General features: G+C 39.3%; 4 protein-coding genes across 4 annotated transcripts; 1 reads left to right on the top strand and 3 right to left on the bottom strand.

The window, feature by feature from the left end:
• Positions 1 to 998: 998 nt before the first annotated feature.
• Positions 999 to 3,269, bottom strand: LOC101291630 (subtilisin-like protease-like). The gene has a single exon (XM_004300687.1). The coding sequence runs from the start codon at positions 3,267 to 3,269 to the stop codon at positions 999 to 1,001; it is 2,271 nt and encodes a 756-aa protein (XP_004300735.1).
• Positions 3,270 to 6,276: 3,007 nt separating this feature from the next.
• On the bottom strand, positions 6,277 to 8,574 carry LOC101291341 (subtilisin-like protease-like). Its single transcript, XM_004300686.1, has one exon. It carries the CDS (start codon positions 8,572 to 8,574, stop codon positions 6,277 to 6,279), a length of 2,298 nt encoding a protein of 765 aa, XP_004300734.1.
• Positions 8,575 to 9,879: 1,305 nt separating this feature from the next.
• LOC101307396 (copper chaperone for superoxide dismutase-like) lies at positions 9,880 to 12,425 on the top strand. The gene is made up of 6 exons (XM_004298669.1): positions 9,880 to 10,137; positions 10,307 to 10,333; positions 10,559 to 10,631; positions 10,717 to 10,851; positions 11,287 to 11,507; positions 11,916 to 12,425. The coding sequence occupies exons 1-6, from the start codon at positions 9,880 to 9,882 to the stop codon at positions 12,177 to 12,179; spliced, it is 978 nt and encodes a 325-aa protein (XP_004298717.1). The 3' UTR covers positions 12,180 to 12,425.
• A 125-nt stretch (positions 12,426 to 12,550) lies between these two features.
• LOC101291056 (nudix hydrolase 14, chloroplastic-like) lies at positions 12,551 to 14,619 on the bottom strand. The gene is made up of 7 exons (XM_004300685.1): positions 14,414 to 14,619; positions 14,179 to 14,284; positions 14,010 to 14,087; positions 13,769 to 13,861; positions 13,504 to 13,596; positions 13,063 to 13,161; positions 12,551 to 12,932 (listed from the first exon to the last, which is right to left on the bottom strand). The coding sequence occupies exons 1-7, from the start codon at positions 14,617 to 14,619 to the stop codon at positions 12,696 to 12,698; spliced, it is 912 nt and encodes a 303-aa protein (XP_004300733.1). The 3' UTR covers positions 12,551 to 12,695.
• Between the last annotated feature and the right edge of the window lie 1,420 nt (positions 14,620 to 16,039).

Genomic DNA, 16,039 nt, shown 5'->3' with positions numbered 1-16,039 from the left:
CTAAGAAGAAGTTCCAAGTGAAAGCGCTTGGTGTTAGTTTACAATTACTGCCTCCAATATGTATATATAGCTAGAGATAGTGAAGGAACTGAAAGCTGGCATGCCGGCATTCATAGTGATTCGGGGTGAAAGTTGGCTTTTGTTGCACATGGTGAACTGCTTGCTAAATGGGAATCGGAATGGAACTGTGGGAGGTTTGTACAAGTATCTTATCTGCTGCTGGGAATCTTGATCATGTTAAGTTTCGTGGTCATTTTATCTGTTTTTCGACAACTTTTCCTTTTTGGACAAGGAATATCTTTGTCATTTATCTAGTCTATGGATTTGGTAACTCCGATGCTACACAATTCCCAAAGTCCCAATCCTTGTTGTTGTGTGCAAAGGCAGAACGAATCCTCTGTGGACACAAACCCATCATTCTTATTGATTTCATTAACTTGTTTCAGTTTCAGTTTTGCTGCAAACACACTGAAATAGTTAAGATTCACCCTTCTAAAATGATCCTTAAATTTCAAGTACAAATAGTTTTCGACCTTCTCCCCCATCCTTAATTAACCTGGACCGACCAATTGTCCTCTGCAAGTCTTTTTAGGGAACTGTAGATGGCAGAAGACTGGTTGCGAAGAAGATCAGAAAGACAAGAATGACGATTCTAAAGCCTTTCTAAAGACTGGTTGACAAGTGAAATTGGTATGCAGAAGAACTGTTCTTTGCAAACAGAGTATGTTTCTTGGCACCAAAATCTTGGCCGCAAATGGGTTCCGACGGTACAGAAGACCTTGGTATATCAACTTGGTGTTTAGTATTAGAGAGGACTTTGTCCATCCTTGAAAGGAGATTAAACATCATTACTTTTTATTGCTTTGAATTCCAAACTGAAAACAATTATTCTGATTCAGTTATTCCAAAGAGACTAAAAAACAGATGTTAGCTTTTGGGTGAGCCGTAACACCTGCCTGATAAATCACAACCTAAGCAATGACCAAGTTGTCATTTCACTATGTGTCAAAGACCACTGATATTTGGCTTCTAACAGCATGCTGATCAGAGACCCAGCTTAGATATCCCTGAGACATTGTTATACCATCCTTTCCAGCACCATTTTGTGCAGTAAACACAACATGGTACGTCATTTTCTGACCAACCTCTGTGAATGTGAGCTTCTCAGGTTGCACACGGATGTCCATCTTATGTGGACTTACAACAGCTAACTCATAAGTTGATTTAGCAGGGCCAACATTCGTCACTGTTCTTGTGTAATTCTGAGGCTTCCCAGCAGGATCTATAAAGAGAGAAAATGTGGGATAATTTAGTTGTGCTTCTGGTATGGCCCCTACTTCAGAGCACTTCACTTTTTGTTGTGTGATTATCTGTATCTGTTGGTCTGTGTAGTTCAAACCACAAAAGTAAGGAATGTAGTCCTCTGGTTGTGTGTCGTAGATGAGCCCAGGGTCATTTGCTTTTGAAGGGTTAACATGACCTGCACCGATTGCAAAGAGGTTTGCTGCATAAAGTGTTTCATCCACTATTGGGGAGCCTGCGAGGTTGTCTACTTCAGCGGTTGTCATTATGGCAGACTTGATAGCAGCTGGTGACCAGTCAGGGTGTGAGCTCTTGAGCAAGGCTGCAATGCCACTTAGGTGAGGACATGACATTGATGTACCGGAAATAATGTCAAATGTGGCCTTAGATTGTGTCGAATTGTCCACCAAGAAAGGCCATGCAGCTAGGATGCTCACACCGGGACCAATAATGTCAGGTTTCAAGATTCCAGGGGTTGCCATGCTTGGTCCTCTTGATGAAAAGAAAGAGACTTTTGGAGCAAGCTGATCACCAATGACAGTGCCTTTGAACAAGATTGTCGCTGTAGGTGTTGAGGTTGAGTTTATATAGGTTTTGATGCTCACCCCTGCAGCGTAACTCACATGTGTTGCTGGAAGCACATGAGCGTCTGCTATGGTGGTATAGCCACCAAAGTCTTGGTTGACAAGAATCATGGCAACACCGCCAGCTCTTTTTACTTCTATCCCCTTTGCAATTCTTGCAATATCTCCTCCTACTTCACACACCACAACTTTCCCTTCAACATCTGTAAGGGACCCTACATCACAAAATGCTGTTGAATCTTTGCTATGTGGACCTGCATAAACAAGAGGATACAGTTTTGAATCGAAATCTTTAGGCTGGAATACTGACTCCCCGTCATACTCTTCCCCATTTCCAAGTTTTGCTGTTGCTATTATGTGTCTGTCAATGGAGCTTGCTCCAACTGTCAGAATCCATGGGGCCTCATTTGTTACACTAGAGTAGTCAGGTCCATCATTTCCAGCCGAACAGCTGACAAAAATTCCGTTCTGAATCGCCCCATATGAACCGATTGCAATATAATCCCAATAGAAAGTAGCTGAGCCACCACCAAGTGAGATGGATAGCACATCCACGCCATCATCAACAGCAGTGTCCATAGCAGCTAGAATGTCACTTTCATCACAACCTTGTTCATTACAGACTTGGTACATTGCCAAGTGAGCATAAGGTGCCATGCCAGAGGCTGTTCCATTTGCCATTCCAAACACGCTGGCGCCTTTCACAAAGTTTCCTGCAGCTGTGCTCGACGTGTGGGTTCCATGGCCTATAATGTCAACTGGTGGAGCACCGGTAGTTTTCCCACCCTGGAAACTTCTGGCACCAATAAGCTTGTTGTTGCAGAATGTGGCATTGAAATCACACTTGCCTTTCCATTTAGCTGGAGGAGGTGGCACTCCTTTGTCGCTAAATGAGGGATGACCTGGTGTTATTCCAGTATCCAAAACTCCAATAATGACTCCTTCACCATAGTTAGACCCTTTCCAAAGTCCCACTCCTTGCTGCAGCCCCAAGAAGTTAGGACTATGAGTTGTGTGCAATTGCAGATTACGTTCTGGATGAGCTGTGATAAACCCATCTTTCTTCTCCATTTCTTCAACTTCCTCCGCTGTCAGCTTTGCTGCAAATCCTGTGACCACATTGTGGTATGCATAAATCATTCGTGGCTTCACGAGCTGGTTTGAGTTTACAATAGTTTGGGGCAAAAATGACTGGTACCATCTCTCTAAGTCTTCATGATCAGATTGTGGACCGAAATTGCTGGTTGGCCTTTCAATCAATACTATATAAGTTTGCATGCTATCTGCATCATCTAGTGGTTCCAGTACTGCCACTTTTTCGATGTCAACTGCTAATGACAGGTAAAACATGCAACTAAAACCAAGAAGGTATATGATCTTCATCACTACACACTTTTTGTTCTTCATATTTTGACTATGAAGAAGTAGAAAGTGAAAGTGTTTGCTATTAATTTACCCTTTCAAGCTCCTATTTATATTTAAGGATCTGAGAGCTACTTTGCCGGCATTTCTTGTGCTGATGAAGGTGAATCTGGAGCATAAAAGTTGGCTTTTGTAGCAACATGTTGAACAGGTTGCTAAATGGGAATTGAAATGAAGGTGTGGAAGGTTTGGAAACAAAGGCCTCTGCTGATCAGACAGTAACAAACAAGTAGCGATGGACTCTATGCTAATTGCTAAACTATGTTACCTGGAAATTCATTCTTCAATCTTGAGTTTGTCTCTTATCTGCTGCTGGGAATATTGATAATGTCGAAGTTGACAATTCATCGATCTTCTCTGCCTTTTGCACTTGGTGCACTTTTGCATTTTAAGTATCTTGGTCATTTATTTGTCTTTGGACATTATTTTTTGCACTATATCTTTGTTACTATTCTAATCTGATGGCTTTGGTAACTCCAAATGCTGCACAGTTTCCAAAGTCTCAATCCTTGTTGCAAACCCAAGGCAGAAAGAATCCTCTCCTTCATCTTCATTTCTTTAACTTCCTCTGGTGTCAGTTTTTCTGCAAACACACTGGCCATATGAGTTGTGTTTTTATCAGCTGGTCTGAGTCTGCAAGAGGTTTTGGCAAAATTTCTGGTACCAAATCTCTACATCTTCATTTCCTTTCAGGCTGTATAACCTGCTATATTGGTTTTCATGCTCCTCTGCTACTGGTTTAGTGATACCACTGAACGATGCCAAAATGAATATTCAACAATAGCTGGATTTGTTATTGGCTAAATTTCTGGTTAGAAATTATTCATCTTCAGTTTTTTTTTTTTTCTCAAACTCAAGTTCCTTTAGAAATTATTAATTATTTACCAAAAAAAATCCCTAAGTAATGCATATTGGCCTGTACACTGATCTACACCAGCCAAAAAGGATCAAACTAGCTTTCATCCTAGATCACACCATGCTAAAACCAGTAGGCAGTTCAGTTGATAGAACATTCAGATTTTGGTACAATGGTACTAGAAGTATCTTTATAATATTTGATTAGATATTATATACTTTTGTGGTTAAAGGCGCGCACATTGTTGATGATGTTGTATATTTTTAAAATGTAAATGAAAATTTGGTTAAATGAACTTTTAACGGTTTTATATAACATTTTAGGGGAATTTTCATATACACCCAATTTTAAAGAGTTGTTTTAAATAAAACCCACATAATATTCTTATTTGATAGACATCTAAAATGTATCAATTATGATAACTATTATGTCTTATTTTTTTAAAATATTTTACACAATTGCCATCATTCAACTATAACATATAAATATAATAAATAAGCTTAATTGATGTTGTCTTAAATACCTTGATTATAAGTTTTTCTTCTAATACTAATATTTTTCAATCAATTTGTAAGAATCATGCATTTTTCTTAATTTATTTTTATGAAAAAATCTAGATTAAAAGAATTCATTCTCTAATCTATACATAAAATAAAATATAATATGAATAAGATATCTGATCTAAACCTTAAACCCTAAACCCTAAACCCTATACCCTGTACCCTGTACCCTGTACCCTAACTTTATACCCTAAACCTTATACCTTAACCCTATACCCTAAACCCAATTTTGAGTTTCTTCTTTTTAGGTATATTATCATATCATGCCCTACTTAATAGGTACATTAGAAACTTAAAACGTAAGTAGTAGAGAGTAAAATGTTCTTTCAATTAGGATGAGAAATGATATAATAATATGCCTAAAAAGAAGAAAATTAATCAAAGAACAAGAACGTGTATCTTACAATTAGACATTTTTTGACTATGTATAGAGACATCAAATGTGAGTTTAGGAATGAAAAGTATCATCCTATTACAAATGACATACTTCTGTATATAGCATATATATATATATATATGCACTCAAGTTAGTAATAACAAGGTAAGAAATTAAAGAATGTAATTGATTATGACAATGTTAAATCCAACTAAATTTTAGCTAGTATTTGAGTTTCAAATTGATGCTAAAATTGAGAAATATATCAAATTTAGTTTTCTACTGTCTAAAGGGTAAATTAGAGAAATCAAAAAATGAAGAAAACTATTAATTATAGACATTTGCTCTATATGGTATGTTTGCTTATGTGAAGTGGGTGTAAAATAAAAGAAAAATATGTATGGGTTTATCTTAAAAGAGGTCTAGTATTTTGGGTTTTTATCTAATTTTCTCAACATTTTACTATGAATGTTCATGCTCATTCTTAGACAGTATATTACATGAGTAACTTGACTAAGTAGAGGAATGAGGATTTAGGACTAGGAATTCAAATTTATCACTGAACTTTTAAAAGAGAACTAGTTCAGGTCAATTCACCTTCAATCATATTTTGAGAATTTGTTATCAAATGATATAATCTCTGCAGTAGTTCAGAATTTGATTAGTTACTCTCTAGCTTTGTGTATTGTGAAACTTTTTCATCAATTTGCTTTTTCCTGCTGATAACTGTATAGTGGGTAGTTATATGAAGATTTTCTCTTTATGTTATGTCCACAGGATTAAATATTTGTGATCACTCTGACGAAATACAGTTGCAGCTAAACTATGATGCAATTCAATCATTCATCTGAGTTGTCCACATGAGTTTCTTTTCTGCTGTGATCTCAACCAAGAAATGTATATGCAAAGGCTTTGATTTCATGGATGCACTCAAAAAGCAATGCACTATCAAAAGTTTCCTGGTTTGATCATTGCCTACCTATGCCTTCTCTCTTTTTCTGTAGTTACTCAGTGAATTTTTCTTGTTTTAGTCTTAGAAATTTGCATTTTAATAAGAAAAGATAATACTAATACATTGTTTTATATTGAAGTCCAACTTGAAAACAATATTGTGATTCAGTTGCTAGAAATGGAATAAAATACACGTTACCTTCATGCTTCTGATGCATCCAAGTTTTACTCAAAGTCAAACACCACAGATATTGGGGTGTTTACAGTATGCTGATTAGACACCCAGCTCAAATATCCCTGAGAAAACGGTATACCATCACCCCCAGCACCGTCTTGTGCGGCAAACACCACTTGGTATGTCAATTTCTGGTTAACCTCTGTAAATGTAAGCACCTCAGGTAGCACAGTGATGTTCATTTTATGTTGGCTGAGGGGAGCCAATTTGTACGTTGAATTAGCTGGGCCAACATTCGTCAAGGTTCTTGTGTACTTCTGAGGCTTACCACCAGGCAATATAAAGATACTAAATGAGGGATAGTTTAGCTGTCCTTCTGGTATTGCTCCTACTTTAGAGCACTGCACTTTTTGTTGGGTGATTGCCGCTATCTGTTTGCTTGTGTAATTCAAACCACACAAGTAAGGAATGTAATCCTGTGGTTGTATGTCATAGATGAGACCAGGGTCATTTGCTTTTGAAGGGTTAACATGGCCTGCACCGATGGCAAAGAGGTCTGCTGCAGAAAGTGTTTCATCAAGAATGGCCGAGCCAGCAAGGTTGTTTACTTCAGCTGTTGTCATCATTGCAGACTTAATAGCAGCTGGTGACCAGTCCGGGTGTACGCTCTTGAGCAAGGCTGCAATGCCACTTAGGTGAGGGCATGACATTGAAGTACCTGAAATAATGTTGAATGTTGCCTTAGAGTCAGTGGCATTATCCACCGAAAAAGGCCACGCAGCTAGTATGCTCACACCAGGACCAATAATGTCAGGTTTCAATATTGCAGGGCTTGCAAGGCTTGGTCCTCTTGATGAGAAGAAACCAACTTTGGGAGCAAGCTGATCACCGATGACAGTTCCTTTGAACAAGACTGTCGCTGTAGGTGTTGAGGTTGAGTTTATATAGGTTTTGATGCTCACCCCTGCAGCAAAACTCACATGTGTTGCCGGAAGCACATGAGCGTCTGCTAAGGTGGAATAGCCACCAAAGTCAGGGTTGACTAGAATCATGGCAACACCACCAGCTCTTTTCACTTCTACCCCTTTCGCAATTCTTGCAACTCCTCCACCTAGTTCACACACCACTACTTTCCCTCCAACATTTGTAAGGGACCCTTCATCACAGAAAGCTGATGATTCATTGCTATGTGCACCTGCATAAACAAGAGGAACCAGGTCTGAACTGAAATCTTTAGGCTGGAATAGTGATTCCCCATCGTATTCTTGCCCATTTCCAAGCTTTGCTGTTGCTCTTATGCTTCTGTCAATGGTGCTTGCTCCAACTGTGAGAATCCATGGAGCTTCATTTGATAAAGTCTGATAATCAGGTCCCTCATTTCCAGCTGAACAGCTGACAAAGATTCCCTTCTGCATTGCTCCAAATGCACCGACTGCAATTCCATCAGCATAGAAAAAAGCTGAGCCACCACCGAGTGAGAGGGATAGCACATCTACTCCATCATCAACAGCAGTGTCCATAGCAGCTATAATGTCTGACTCAGAACAACCATCCTCCGAGCAGACTTTGTACATTGCTACATGAGCATGAGGTGCCATGCCAGTCGCTGTGCCATTCGCCATTCCAAACACGCTGGCACCTTTCACAAAATTTCCTGCAGCTGTGGTTGAAGTGTGAGTGCCATGTCCTTCATCATCTACTGGAGGGGCTCCTGTAGTTTTTCCACCATTGAAACTTCTGGCACCAATGAGCTTGTTATTACAAACTGTCCCATTGAAGTCACACCTTCCTTTCCATTTAGCTGGAGGAGGTGGCACTCCTTCGTCGTTGAATGAAGGGTGGTCTGGGAATATACCAGAATCCAAAACTCCAATAATCATACCTTCACCATAATTAGACCCTTTACTAAGTCCCATTCCTTGCTGCAGCCCCAAGAAGTTGGGACTGTGAGTTGTGTGCATTTGCAGATTTCGTTCTGGATGAGCAGAGATAAACCCTTCTTTCTTCTCCATTTCTGCAACTTCCTCCACTGTCAGCTTTGCTGCAAAGCCAGTTGCCACATTGCGGTATGCATAAACCATTCGTGGCTTCTCGAGCTGGTTTGAGCTTGCAATAGTTTGGGGCAAATAACTCTGGTACCAACTCTCTAAATCTGCATGATCAGATTGCTCAAGCAAACTTCCAACTGGCTTCTCTAGCCAAACTATATAAGTTTGCATGCTCTTTGTCTCGGCTAACGGCTCCAGTTCTGCCACTTTTTCAGCAGCAATTGCTAGTGACAAGTAAAACATGAAACTAAAACCAAGAAGGTATATGATCTGCAGCACTACACAGTTTGTGTTCTCCATACTGTGACTAAGAAGTAGTGGATAGTGCAAATGCTTGGTTTTAGTTTACCATTTCATGCTCTTATATATAGATATTAAGTATAAGAGACTGTGGTGAGCATTATTAAGCCTCTGGAAGCACATATTGCCGGCATTTGCATGCAGACGATAATGATTTAATGTCCTGAAAGTTGAGTTTTGTTGGTACATGGTTAACAGGTTGCTAAATGGGAATGGAAGACAGAAGCGTGTGAGGTTTGAATAGTAAGGCCTGCATGCTGATTCTCAAAGTGGCGATAGACCCTAAGTCAATATATGTCGAGTCTTTATTTTTGGGGTCGTTCTGTTAGTCTGTTTCCAACTGGTTTGTCATTGAGCCTTTGTTATAATTCGTCTCTTAAATCTTGACTTTGTCTCTGAATCTCTCTCTTCAATCATCGTTGGATATAAATATAAAGGTGAGACGTATTATTTTAAAGTTAAGTTGTTTTGTTTTCCACCCTTAGATCTACATCCAATAGTGATTGACTATGATTTCTTTGGTCATTAGGTGACCATGTGAACACCACTGTGAAGATATATCAAGCTTCTCTGCCTTCTAGTGCAAGTCTTTGCCTTAAGAAAACAAATTGGCACGTTAGTTAATCTGATGGCTGTGGTCACTCCAAATTAGCACAAATCACTTCAGTGATTAACAAATGCTCTTCTTTGACGGTGTTAAATTGAACTTTGTTACAATCTGCAAGCACCATTCTAGTTTCTTTTGTAATTGATATGACACTAATAAGATTTGAACGGAAGGAAACTATAATTTTTACGCAAAATTTCATGTTCTTAGTTTCTCATCAAACTTTTTTCACCATCAAATGATGATTTCCAGACACTTTTTGGAGCTGAGAACTCAAACTCACAAAGCAAATTTTTCTAAAAATCATTTTTCAAAGTTAATAAACCATGAAATTCATTCAAAATATTAGTGCCCTATCAATCAGAACACACCCATTTTACAATGTTAACCTTATGATACATGTTACAAGGTTCAACATGTTTATAATCAAATCTTAATCTTGCTGTTAGAAAAATGTCTGAAACATGTTTCAATTTGATAACCTGATGAGTGATGACAGAAACTGAATTGTTCATTTCAGAAACAAAAAATAAAAAAATTGCCTTGGTAATTGGTAAAGTTACCAATGGTAACTAGTAAAAGTGCCCCCTTTGGTTAAACACAGTCACAAACCAAAGGTAGCTTCCAGTTGGGTCTGGAAGGTCAATAAGAAACAGAGGAAAAATACCAACCAAAAACCAAATACAAAACAAGCTGAAATGGCATTTCTGAGATCAGTGGCCACCACTACTGCCATAGCTGCCTCTCTTTTACCCGCCGCCATTTCCTTTGCTTCTTCTTCTTCTTCTTCTTCTTCTTCTTCCTCATCTCAATCTTTCCGATTCCCTAAACCCCAACACCTCTCCTTCTCCTCCTCTCCAAACCCAAATCCTCTGTTCCTCTCCACAAGCCTCACCAACTCCCCCTCAGCTCTCCACATGGACGCACCCACATCCGAACAGAAGCCCTCCTTTCAGGTCTCACTCAGATTCTCACACCCTTCTTTGTTTTTCTGTTCATTCTTTAATGGGTTCAATCTGATTCATCAATTGGCTTAAAATTTCATTGATGGGTTCTGTTGTAAATCTTAAAGAAGTCAACTTTTGCTTTACTGATTCTGGAATTTGCTTGGGTTTTGTACTGCAGGGTGATGCTGTATTGCCAGAGCTCCTGGTAAGTTCCAGCCTTCAAAAAATTACTATCTTTTTGTTTGAATATATCGAATTGCATATGTTTCTATTAAGACGGTTGATTATGATATGAATTTCCTGAGTTGGAGCAAATTTGATGTTTTAGTCAGAAAAAAAAATGTACTCAAGTTGATGATTGTAGTTTTGAAGTTAAGGGATTGTGCTGAATTTACTGAAAGTCTGAACTGTTGGTTTTGGTCTGTGCCAGACAGAGTACATGGTAGATATGAAATGTGAGGGTTGTGTTAAGGCTGTCAAGAATAAGTTACAAGGTGTTGAGGGTGAGATTTTTGAGCTACTGGATTACACTAGAAGTTTAAATCATCTGTAGTAAGTATCGGATTATTAATGAGATTTTCCTTTTAGGGGTTAAAAGTGTAGAAGTGGACCTAGATACCCAAGTTGTTAGGATTCTGGGTGCAACCCCTCTGAAGACCATGACTGAAGCTCTTGAGCAGACTGGTCGAAAAGCAAGATTAATTGGGCAGGGGATCCCAGAAGGTTAGTTTTTTTTTCGTTTTCTGTGTACTTTGTCATCAACTCATCCATTCCATTTAAGGTACATGTTTGTTGTATTTGTTACTTTTTGCACAACTCTGGTTAAGGATTAGGATTTCTCATTCGAGCTTTCTTTTGAGTAAATGTGAAATGTGTATTAGAAGACTCCTTTTCAGATAGTCAAATGTTAAAAAGTTGAAAATGATCTCTTTTAATTAATATGTAGGACTAAAGTGATCTCATTTGCCAATAGTGAATACTTATTATTAAGATCTTCTTTCTTGTTCATGCAGAGGAACTATAATTTACATGAGCTGATATTGGAAATTTTAAACATTCAAATGATCTGGACAGCCTTTTTCTTACTGTAGAAGAATGCTTGCTCAGTATAATTAAGAATATTTACTAATGTGATTCCTATTTAATCTTGGTCTACAGATTTCTTGGTTTCTGCTGCTGTCGCTGAATTTAAAGGTCCAGATGTTTTTGGTGTGGTTCGTTTTGCTCAGGTGAATATGGAGTTGGCTAGGATTGAAGCAAACTTTAGTGGGTTATCACCTGGCAAACATGGTTGGTCCATCAATGAATTTGGTGATCTAACAAAAGGTGCTGCTAGCACTGGAAAAGTATTCGATCCATCAACTGAAGGAGTAAACGAGGTGTGTATCAACATCAAAAATCTCTCCAAATTTTATATTTGTTTAGATTTTGCCTAAATACCTGGACTTCTCAAAGTCTCAGTTTCTTGGCTGGTAACATGTGGTTTAATGGTCTACCCCCACCCCCATCCCTGACTCTTTTAGTAATAGACTAATAGTCAAGTTAATACTTGATTCATGAAAGCATCATGCATGTTACACTACTGCACTTTTGTCTGTGCTGCAAATTATTGTCTCCGCTTTGAACAGTTATCCTATCCTTCCAGTTTTCTCATGGTAGGAATCTACTCTTAAGAAATTTCTCCCATCAATAATCTGCTCACTTGTTGCATTTTATGTACTTTCCTGGATTTTGTTGATGAGGACTTGAATTTGACATTCTCTAAGTGGTATGCTGGATTATTTCAGCCGCTTGGCGACCTGGGAACATTGGATACTGATGAGAATCGCAATGCCTTCTTCACTGGAGTCAAAGAGAAGCTGAGAGTTCCGGAACTCATTGGGCGGTCAATAGCAGTATACGGAACTGCTGATAAGTCGGATTCTGGTGTCGCTGCTGCTGTTATTGCTAGAAGCGCAGGAGTAGGTGAGAACTACAAGAAGCTTTGCACTTGTGATGGGACGACGATATGGGAATCAAGTGACAAAGACTTTGTCATGAGCAAGGTCTAATAGATGGAAACTATAGTTGGAGTCGTAGCCTGGCACCTTGTACAATCAAGAGTCACATTCATTCGTTATATATACATGGTTAATCCTCTGCAAATTTTAAAAAATTAGAGTTATTTGATATAATAAAGGGCACGCCAGTTTGCCTCCGAGTTCATAAGCTCCTTGTTTAACCATTTTTCAGTTTCTGTATGCCCAGTGGAAAACAAGGCAGTGTTTGACTTGGTAATGCAAATGCAAGATTTTGACAGATCTTTATCTTGTCTAATCTACTGATATTTTTGGTTGCTTATCCTAGTACTATCATCTACTGATGGGAGGGCAACAAAGCCTCCCAAGAATCTGGTTTCTACAGACGAGTAAAACTACAGAAAATTAAATGCAGCTCCATACACTTTGCAACATAGATAACAAAAAAAAAAAACAAAAAAATCATCTCTGGTTCTTGTACTGGCTCAGTGGCTCATGGTTGCTAACAGCAACAACCGCCCAACAAAGGGGATTACGATAATTAGCATTTCATGTTTTCAGGGGAGGCAAGAGGCCTTCTCTTTTTGCCATTTCATAGAGCGCAACAGCTGTTAAAACCTTTGCATCAGCTGTCATGCGCCAGAGCTTTTCATAAGGAAGCACACGGACCTTAATCAGCTCTCCATGTTCACGAATGCCTGTTTCTTTACCTTGCAGCCGCTCAATGATCTCTTTATCCACCTGCCCTCTGTACAGATAGAGACTGAGTTCTTCATCACACCCTCCCTAACAATAAAAATAAAAACAGAAAACCAAATTAGTGACCTTATTCCGATAGGCGCAACCACGCAACACAAGAGATCTGCTGCGCTCTAGTTTCGCTTGTCATTCCAGAAAAGGTTCAAGATCAACTAACAGGAGAAGGAAACATTCTGCATCCAGTAGATTGGTCAAGGAAGGCTGTGAGGTCCACCATGTCTTCTTGCTTTAGGGATATGCCAGTCTCCTCTTCCACCTGGAGTGTTATGACAAGAATAATGTATCTTAGCTCTAGGCTAAAGTTGTTGTGTCTTATACTAATGTACGAACAGTTGATTACCGAGAAGAGAATTTTTAAAAGCAAAATATTCAGGATCAATAGAAATATACAAAGAAATTGGATCAAATAAAAATATCAAACAAGGCGCATTTGCATCAGCAAGAAGAAGAAGTAATGAAATCTCAAAGTACCTTGAAAAGAAATCGAATAGGTTTCTCAAAATATAATCAGAAAGATAAACAAGAGCACAGCATTATACATGACATTAAACATACATTAAATGCATGTATGTACGTGTGTGTGTGTAGAGAGAGAGACCTCACGGATTGCAGTACCAAGAAAATCACCCTTGTCATCATCCAACATCCCAGCAGGCAGCTCCAGTATGATCCTTCCAACGGGGACTCTAACCTTCAAAATTCATCAATTATTAATAGGGTTCAAGTACATGAAATTACAACTAAAACACTTCTATTTCCTTGTGTGCTAATATATTTGCCCTTTGGTGCATATATAAGAACCAGAGTGAATGAAATGTTTCGAGTTAATAACAGTTTCTCTGAACACCAAAATGAAGACCTACCTGTTCAGTAAGAACTGCATAACTCTTGCCCACAGATTCCAAAAGAATAAGCACAGCTACAGCCGGTCCGCGTGCAAACACAATACCTGGAACCTAAGTATGTTTTAGTTTCACAACAAACAAATCAACAACTATGGCCACCAATGAAGCGAAAAGCTAGAAACAAATGCACCACACGCAATCCAAACTCCAAACCAAACCATACCATTACAATATAAAACACAAGTATGTAACTAGGTACCTTCTTCCCTGTTTCTTTATCAATCACATCTGCTTCAAACTTCAGAAATCCAATCCTCTTTCCAAACATATCCACACCCTATCATTACCCAAATCATCAGTTCTACCACTACGAGGTATGAACATATAAAATTCCAAATAAATTTAACCACTTTAAATGATTGAATCACCTGAATTAGGACTCGTTTCAGATACAAAGAACCGTCGCGTAGAATCCCAGTCTCACTCTCCATGTTCTTCAGCCACTGCTTAAACAAAGACGAATCAATAGCCATCCTGCAACATTTTTTCATCATTATAAGCATCTTGGTTTCAATTCACATCCAAAGTTTTCACTTTTCTTTTATTGGGTCGATAAAGTTTCCACTTTAATTAAAGAACAAGAAAAGAAAAGGCGTGACTTGCCTGAACTGTGAGGAGGAGACGTTGGGGGCGGCGACGATCTGGACGGGCTCGGCGGCGAGTTGACTCGGGAGAGCGAGGGAGTGAGTTAAGGGTGGCGAGTCAGACGACATTTTGCAGGAGAAGGAGTGAAGGGTGAGGAGTCTTTTGGGGAGTAACAGCGTGCTTCTGGTGCTCAGAGACATGGAAGCTTGAACAAGGAGTGTCATGTTTCCACTACCTACGAGGGCTTTCTCTACGCACACGTGTGTTTGTTTGCCTATTCACCCCTATTGTTATGTAAACGACACGCCGTGCATAAACCTCCTCGTTCCTCCGTACTGTAGCCGAAATTGTAATTAGAGGCCGGAATTATAAACTTATTCCATTTGGCGCCGGCACGAGAATATGTCCGGGATTGCCATTGGCAATGACAATGTTGGGTTCTCTTCTCCATTGCTTTGTTTACACCAGAGAACATGAACATGGATGATAGGTTTGGACTGACCCTAGAGATGGCTGAACCCTTGAGAGCTATCTCTATCCATGTGTGAAATTGTTTGCATGAGTATTCTGTTTTGTACAAGTAGGAAAGCTTGCCAACAATAATGAATAATATAACTATCCATTCGCCAAAAAAAAAAAAAAAAAAAAAAAAAAAAAAAATAAATGAATAAGAACAGAGAGTCGATCAGTAGCGTTACTAGGCAACATATATATACCTCATTGTCACCTATCAGAAATAGCCAGCCTCCTAGCTAGCATACATATCTTTTTTTTTTCTTTTTTTTGAGGGAAATGGAAATAGATCCAGTTGGCATAGCCAATAACGACCATAACGGTCAATGCATGAGCTACGAACTACATTTGAAAAAACAACCGCAAAACTACATAAAAAAATGTGGACATGAATACTAAAGAGCAATAAAAGAAACCTCCAAATCTATACCATCGTAGGACAAAAACAACCATCCTGATAAGCATGACGCCTAAGACCTCATGGTGTACGTTTCCACTTAGCAGACCGGCTGACCAGTATTGACCCACAACAACATAGATTAGAAGTGTCACATCTCCAACAAGCCCAGCTAAGGCCCAACTCAAGGAAAAAAAGGAGAAGGAAAACCCTAACGCCCAACCTCTAGGCTACACTGATACAGCCCAAAGAGTTAGGCCCAAAGGCCCAACCGATTCCTCTTCTTTCCACCCAAGTCTGGCCGCTGCCATGTTCACCGGAGACACCACTTACCGTCGATTCAATCTGGCGGTTTGTCACCCTTCCAAAACATAGTTGTGTTTGTACAACAACAAAAGAGTTCCCGCTGAGACGAGCTGCCTCTAAAAAAGAAACTCAGAGTCTACGTATCTAAATTCAGCTCCTTGAATCAATTCTCTATCACCTCTCTTTGAGCCGCCGCTGAACAAGGAATGGAATCGCCCACCGTCAATTGAACTTGACACACTCGGTTCGAACGACACACCAACCGTCGTCAACTCCCTGAAACTTTGCCTTCGTTAAAACGAAAATCACCCCCGTCATAGCCTCCCTCGCTGTCGACACCTTAAGAAGCCTCCTTCGTTGAGAAGCCAGAACCAGAAGCTACTGTGAGTGCGCCCTAGAGATCCCGCAGTCGGATTACCGCCGCCTCG

Source organism: Fragaria vesca, linkage group LG5 (assembly GCF_000184155.1).
Source record: "Fragaria vesca subsp. vesca linkage group LG5, FraVesHawaii_1.0, whole genome shotgun sequence".
Classification (NCBI taxonomy): Eukaryota; Viridiplantae; Streptophyta; class Magnoliopsida; order Rosales; family Rosaceae; genus Fragaria; species Fragaria vesca.
Note: the sequence above shows the minus strand (reverse complement) of the source record. Positions and strands in the feature narration are given on the sequence as shown.

Bases quoted from the DNA above. Each gene is read 5' to 3' on its own strand.
- LOC101291630 (XM_004300687.1), bottom strand. From the start codon at position 3,269: ATGAAGATCATATACCTTCTTGGTTTTAGTTGCATGTTTTACCTGTCA.
- LOC101291341 (XM_004300686.1), bottom strand. From the start codon at position 8,574: ATGGAGAACACAAACTGTGTAGTGCTGCAGATCATATACCTTCTTGGT.
- LOC101307396 (XM_004298669.1), top strand. From the start codon at position 9,880: ATGGCATTTCTGAGATCAGTGGCCACCACTACTGCCATAGCTGCCTCT. The intron at 10,138-10,306 runs GTCTCACTCAGA...TTTGTACTGCAG, and splicing joins AACAGAAGCCCTCCTTTCAG to GGTGATGCTGTATTGCCAGA. The intron at 11,508-11,915 runs GTGTGTATCAAC...GGATTATTTCAG, and splicing joins CAACTGAAGGAGTAAACGAG to CCGCTTGGCGACCTGGGAAC.
- LOC101291056 (XM_004300685.1), bottom strand. From the start codon at position 14,619: ATGACACTCCTTGTTCAAGCTTCCATGTCTCTGAGCACCAGAAGCACG. The intron at 14,088-14,178 runs GTGATTCAATCA...GGGTAATGATAG, and splicing joins TGAAACGAGTCCTAATTCAG to GGTGTGGATATGTTTGGAAA. The intron at 13,162-13,503 runs GTCTCTCTCTCT...ATAACACTCCAG, and splicing joins TTGGTACTGCAATCCGTGAG to GTGGAAGAGGAGACTGGCAT.